A 6,499-nucleotide genomic window follows, 5' to 3' on the forward strand; every position below is an offset into this window, starting at 1 on the left:
GAAAATGGTTTTAGAGACTTCCTCTAACTTCGTTCACAGACCCAGCAGAAACCAAGTCATTTGTTGAATAGTCCTAAATTTGCCAGATATTCTTGTTTTAATGTACTCTCCCTATCCTTGGTAAAGTTTCCTGAAAACCGAAGGCAATGTTAAGAAATTTGATTATTTGGGAGGTACTTTTACTATTGAACAAAAAAAAAAAAAAAAAAGGAAAGAATACAAAAACCCAAAACCCCTAGATCTAAGAAATCCTAAAGCCTCTAGGGCCCCAATGTTACTTCAGGGACGAGTACAGATGAATGTATCTCCAGGTCCAGGATAATCTAGCCATCCAACTTGGCAGTTGGTGGTGGCTGTAGTTTTATTTAGCAATAAAACAATTTTGCTCATTAGGCCAAGATTAGATGGGATTCAAAAAGCACACAGCCAGGGATGGGAAATGAAATGACCAGAAAACAAAGTGGTTGCAACTTCTAACCTTCATTTACAGGGATACAATCAAGAGCCATTGAATTTTGGTCAAATTTAAGAACACAAGACTTTTAAGGTGAAATTAAGTAATTTTTACCAGAGGAGCACCACAGGTCATTGGCCATGTCCTTTCTAGTAACTCCTACAACCAAAACGGGAATCCTCCCCTCCCCCAGCTCACACACACCTCACAAGGCACTGATGGTGGGTGCCTTATGTTCCACTACTGTAATTATAGGTTTTTAAAGTTTTCTGAAACTCTTTTGTTCAGAAATCATTCTGCCTGGATTCCATTCAGATTCTGATCACACTCCCTCTTCTCATCTTTAACCTCAGCCTTTTTTTTTTTTTAAGTTAAAGAAAAAAAATGCTCCTAGAGAACTGAAACAAGAAATTCTTGACATTCTTATTTTCTGAAAATTTGCAGTCCACCCCCATACCCCGCAAAACAAAAACAACAACAACAAAAAAAAACCCACTGATCCATCAAAAAAAAAAATCATACTGACAAAGAGCCTAGCAATTCAATTCAAGCTTGTGGCAAGGGAGGGAAAGGTGTTAATGGCTGGCTGAGAGGAGTAACTTCCAGGTTTGGAGCAATCCTGAGGGATGTCACAAAAGTTTACAAATCACTGTCATTCACATCTGACTTCTTCACAGATCAGCAAGGGAAAAAGTAGAAACAGAAGGAATGAAATAAGTAACATCTCCTCTGCCTTACAATAAAAATGTTGGAAGTAACTTTGAGGCCGAGCATGGGGCTTTTCCTTCATAAGCAATGGTATAAAATTAAACTAGACCCAACGTTGTGCTAGAACCATTTTAATATAATTATACATATCTGCCAAATCCAGGAAGGGTTTATGCATATATAACTTCCAGTTAACATCTGCAAGCATAAATGACAATGATCTCAGTTTAAAATCCATCCAGGTCAGAGCGATTGACCAATGTCTTTTTTTCCTGCCAGGCTTACCAACATTAAATTACGGGTGAATTAGGGTCCTTTTGCTTCTTCTCCATCCTTGTCCAGAGACAGCAGGGCAGCTCACCTCCAGCCCAAGGTAATCTTTCTAGATCAGTATTCAGTTGCTCTGAATTTTGCTTATAATTATAACCTATTTAATCACAGAAGAACCCCTGCAGAGGTGGAGTTCAAGGTTGCATACAATAACAGGAGATCACAGTTTTGAAGTCTAGCACAGATTAAAAACCACAGATGTACCATTTATATAAGACACACACTGATTGTCTCTTAAACTACATATTGACTCCATATGAGCGGTATCTTTTTTTTTTTAAATAAAGTAGTGCATCTAGGACAATCAGTCGCACAATCCACACAGCCCTGAAAAGTTTTTCAGTGCCAACTACCAGTTGGTCATGAAACGTGAATGAGCTTGGGACACTGTCCATTCCTAAGATTCAACCAAAGATTGGCTAAAACACCGGATCACCCCTGCTTCGAAGGCCATGGCCTTCCCTCCCTTCCCTCACAACTCAGTTTTGTTTGATTTTTGTTTTAAGTGGTGTTTGGTTGCATGTTGCTAGAATATATTTGATCAATCATTTGCAAATCAGGAAACCAATGATCTAGAACTATAACAGAATCTTAAGTAGATTGGTTTGTCCATTTCAGGTTGCTGGTTGATGGACCCCTCTAAGGCCCTTCCTTTTTCCTTCTATGCCTCTCGGTAACTTTGATCAGGAGTCTGAGAGCATCATCCCATCTAACTCTTTTAACCAATGCCTGGCTAAAACTGGAATGTCCAGCCCAGCATATTTAAAAATCACCCACAAAAATAGCTTCTACAGGTCTTCACAAAACCTGGAATTTCCATGAGGATGTCTGATCTTTATAATCCAAGCAGTCAGCATTGAAGTTAAGCTTCCAAGAGGCGGTTTGGTCCTTATAATCCAAGCAATCAGTGGTTGAGTTAAAACCCAAGCTTGAAGCTCCATATCCCTGGGTGGAAAGAGAAGCTGGGGACTGATTGAGATGGCTGGTAACAGCATTGGTACCCATGGGACTGAGTGTGGCCCCAGGTCCAGGAAGCTGGTGATGCATAGGGGTCAAATAAGATCCACAGTCCATGCCCCCAAAGTAGGAAGTTGAGCCAGCATAGCCTTGACTATAACCTGAAGCCTGAGTGTAGGTCATGGGATAGGACCTCTGCATGCAGGAGGAGGAGGTGGACAAAGGGTCAGACAGTGGGGAGATGGAAGCTGGGCTCCAGATAGACACTGGAGCGCTGCTGCTGGCAATGGTTGGGACTGAGGTACTAGAGGGGGGAGTGAACTGGCCACTTGTTCCACTCTCTGAACTCACTTCCCGAGCTGGAGAGCTCTTCTTCTTGGCAGGTCTCACTTTGTTCTGACCCCCGTTCTGTTGCTGCTGCTGCTGCTGCCGGCACTTAGCTCTTCGATTCTTAAACCATACCTTGAAAGGGAAAGAAACTTCTTTAACATGGACACAACTCCACCGTCGTCCCAGATTGCATGGCTATACGACCAGACACTTCCCTTTGCTGCTTACAGACTACTCATAAAACCTTCTCACCTACATCTCTCCAATTGTGGGAAAGTCCATCTTATACATAGTTCATAACAAGAAAATGTAAAGTAACCACTCTTAACTATGAGCTAAAAATTCTCCACTTTGCTTTCTTATTTTCTACACACACACACACACACACACACACACACACACACACGAGACGGGGGAGGGAACTCATTGTATTTTGGGGTGACTATGTTTATGTCTTTTAGAGGGAAGTAGGCTGCTGCATGCCACCCAGAGCAGGCTGAGTTCAAACAGTTTACATTGCACTGTCCAGGATGCAGCAGCTAATATGGAGGCTGGTTCCACGACCTAACATTTTGTCTCTCCTAGACTCATAAAAGAAATCTCCAAGAAGACATGCTCCTGTGGAGAGGAGATCTGAGTCAGTGTCTGCTGAAAGCCTCTTTGTAGTGAGTGAACTGACTTGTGCGGTTTCTGCTTTGAGCTCAAAGACAGACCTCAATATCGGGTCTTCAAGATTCAAGTTTGTGCCTTCAGCTTCATGCACAGCCGTACTCTGTTCTCTACGCCCATTCACTGATTAAAACTCAGCCTGCTGATCTGAAAATTCTCTTTAGCAACAGCCTTGTGCATTCTGTGCTGTGCAGGAGCTTATGATAGGAGCTACTGACATTTATCTTAGCTATAGGCCCTGCCTCTTCAGAGCTCTAGCTGTCCTGGAACTCTGTAGATAAGGCTAGCCTAGAACTCAAGATATCTGCCTGCCTCTGCCTCCCCGGTGCTAAAATACCCACTGGGCCATTGACTATAGGTCCTTGATGACTGTGTTGAAGGAGTTCTCCACTGCGGTCTTAGAAGTGTGGCAAAAGTAGTACCCCGGGCCAGCCTCAGCAACACTAAATATCTGGAGTCTGTTTGTTTCTAGTGAAGGTTTGGGTCAAGACTTACAGGTACTAAACTAAAATTTTTTCCAACCCATTTTGAAAAATCCTGTTTTCTGCTTTGTAGCTCACACTGATGTCTGGCGCTTTCAAAACCATGTCATACCCAAAGGAAGAATATCATGTGTGGGTGTGTCGGGGAGGGAGGGGGTGGGAGGGATGAGGGGCCAAGCACCCAAGAACTCCATAGAGGGCTTGCTGGCCAGTCAAGAGGGAGAGACTCTCTCCCTTTCAGAATCAAATATAGGGATAACTAGGGTAAGAAATGAGGGTATCTGTACAGATACTGTGAATAGTTAGTTAAAAATAGCAGAGCTAGAAAACTGAGTTCGGGCAGGGCAGTGGTAGCGCACGCCTTTAATCCCAGCACTTGAGAGGCAGAGGCAGGTGGATTTCTGAGTTCGAGGCCAGCCTGGCCTACAGAGTGAGTTCCAGGACAGCCAGGGCTACACAGAGAAACCCTGTCTCGAAAAACAAGAGACAGAAAGAAAGAAAAGAAAAAAGAAAGAAAGAAAACTGAGTTCTGTCTTCCAGAAGGCAACCCCCTCTCCCCCCACACACACTTTTATTTTGTCAACTTTTCTGATTCTGATTCTGTCACCAAATTAGGCATGGCCTTGATAAAGTCATCTGCTGTTTCTTCGTGTGTGTGTGTATATGTGTGTTTTAAATTTGGACTGTCTAGGAACTAAATTCCACGCCCCTGCTCGCCCCACACAAAAATCCACAAAGAGGATTGCCACACAAGGACCTTTGAAATCTGCCCTCTGCTGCAACTCCAACTACAGGGACTCTGGGGACCTACAGGTTCTAGGACTTTCTGACTGCAGCTGAAGTGCTACTCCAACCTTGCAAACCCAGGCTGGAAGACCCTAGTTCATGATTAAGGAGGGACAGGAAGCAAAAGGGAAGGAAAAGGAGAGTGGTCCCCTGGCTCCCGAGGGTTTAGAATTTCAAGCCTTTCTTTGGTCTGGGACAAGGGTCTCAGGCCCTATTGTCAGTATAAACAAGGTAGTCAGTATAAACCAAGATTGAAGAGTGTCTACATCTGCCCTACCTGCACCCTGGACTCTGGCAAGTTGATTTTCAGCGCCACCTCCTCCCGCATGAAGATGTCTGGGTACCGGGTCTTTGCAAACAGAGCTTCCAGAACGTCCAGCTGTGCCCTAGTGAATGTAGTCCTCTCCCGCCGCTGTTTCCGGGGGGTGGCTGCAGGACAAGAAGCCCAGGGACCTTTAGGGTGGGGGAGCAGTTTCTCAGTCACAGGACTTTTGCCTTGGTCCTCAGACTCCCCGACCTCCCTCTCACCGCGTAGTTACGGAGTATCCCCACCCCTTCCAGAGCCTCATAGGACACACGACCTCCTAATGCAGAGCGGTGCCCCCCACCCCTAGCCCCCAGACGACAGCTACAAATCACTTGGAGAACTAGCTAAATAAAACAAGGAGCCACACAATTCCCACCCCCCCCCCACACGCGCCCAGTTCTGGAAACGAACAAGCAAATAACCGCCAGAGCACACTATCACCAGAAAAGGCTGTCTAGTAAAGTTAAAGGCTCTGCAAGCACCAAAGGTTCAGAATGACGCAGCGAACAAGGAGCCAGTTCCCACGGTGTTTTAACACCGCAGGGACCTTTGTTCTTTTATCTTTAAAGGGGGGCATAGTTCATATTTTTATGAGTTTTTGGTTGAGGGGAGGGAGAAATCTGACGAGAAAATAAAATTGGCTGGCACCTGGAGGGAAGCCACACCTCTGGGGATTAAAGAGATGGGGCATCGACGTACCGGTAGCTCCTGGAAGCCCCTGGCAAGGGAAAACTGTAAGGGACAGTAAGGGAGAGAATTCGGCTACTCCCAGAGAAGTAATAGCTAGGAATTGGGCGTCGAGACGTCCGCAAGAGCATGCTCAAGTGACAAGGTCAACAACCTTCCACGACCTAGCCCAATGAATGTCGCCAAGCCACTCGAATTAAGAATGGAGCGGTGTGATTCTCTGTTACTTCTGCAGACCCCAGATTCGCCTCTTCCCAGCCTCTTGTTCCCTCCTGGGTCAGTAAATGCTCAGTGGCACTCTGCAATTTCGTGGTAAGGAAAAGACATTGGGAACTCCCGCCTTGAGCGCTCTCCAACCTGGGAGCTCAGAGGGGCGAGCGTGGGGACGGGCGTCAAGAATGGCGCGGACTCACTTACCCGGGTAGCCCACGGAGGGATGCAGCAAATCCATTCCCGAAGTGGTCAGACTCAGCCCATTGACTGTGTAAGGCGGTTGCTTTAGATAAGACATCATGCTAAGGTTGTTTGGAGGCGCAAAGTCGGCCCAAATTGGGGGGACCCAGCCGGACGGTCTCGATTCGCCTGGAGTGGACAGGGTCAGGGTCCTTGATGGGTGGATTTGGAGTGGAGGAACTAAGGGCAAAGCAAGCAAGCAAACAAACAAACAAACAGAAATGCTGGTTTACTGCTTCTGAGGGAGCAGCTTCCTTCACGTTCCCGCACTAACTAAAAAGAACCCGGGCGACTGCTGGGCACAGGCTTTTAAAGGAGTTGCAGATGCGTCCCCCC

General features: G+C 45.9%; 1 protein-coding gene and 1 long non-coding RNA gene across 13 annotated transcripts in view; one reads left to right on the plus strand and one right to left on the minus strand.

Moving 5' to 3' along the window:
* Window positions 1–3,971, plus strand: part of LOC116084523 — a 4,747-nt gene extending 776 nt beyond the window's left edge. Inside the window, exons 2-3 of the long non-coding RNA XR_004116144.1 lie at window positions 1,442–1,535; window positions 3,365–3,971. This is a non-coding gene — a long non-coding RNA (uncharacterized LOC116084523). The remainder of the gene's footprint in view (window positions 1–1,441; window positions 1,536–3,364) is intronic.
* Otx2 (orthodenticle homeobox 2) overlaps window positions 465–6,499 on the minus strand; it is a 17,120-nt gene continuing 11,085 nt past the window's right edge. For 9 of the 12 annotated variants that reach the window (XM_031361555.1, XM_031361560.1, XM_031361559.1 and 6 more), the window contains 3 exons: window positions 6,128–6,343; window positions 4,994–5,169; window positions 465–2,911 (listed from right to left, as the gene is read on the minus strand). In XM_031361555.1, coding sequence (XP_031217415.1) covers window positions 2,291–2,911; window positions 4,994–5,169; window positions 6,128–6,224 — 894 coding nt within the window. In that variant the 5' untranslated portion in view covers window positions 6,225–6,343 and the 3' untranslated portion in view covers window positions 465–2,290. The remainder of the gene's footprint in view (window positions 2,912–4,993; window positions 5,170–6,127; window positions 6,344–6,499) is intronic. The other 3 variants (XM_031361567.1, XM_031361566.1, XM_031361568.1) reach the window with 1 other exon arrangement.

Source organism: Mastomys coucha, unplaced genomic scaffold, assembly GCF_008632895.1.
Source record: "Mastomys coucha isolate ucsf_1 unplaced genomic scaffold, UCSF_Mcou_1 pScaffold9, whole genome shotgun sequence".
Taxonomy (NCBI): domain Eukaryota; kingdom Metazoa; phylum Chordata; class Mammalia; order Rodentia; family Muridae; genus Mastomys; species Mastomys coucha.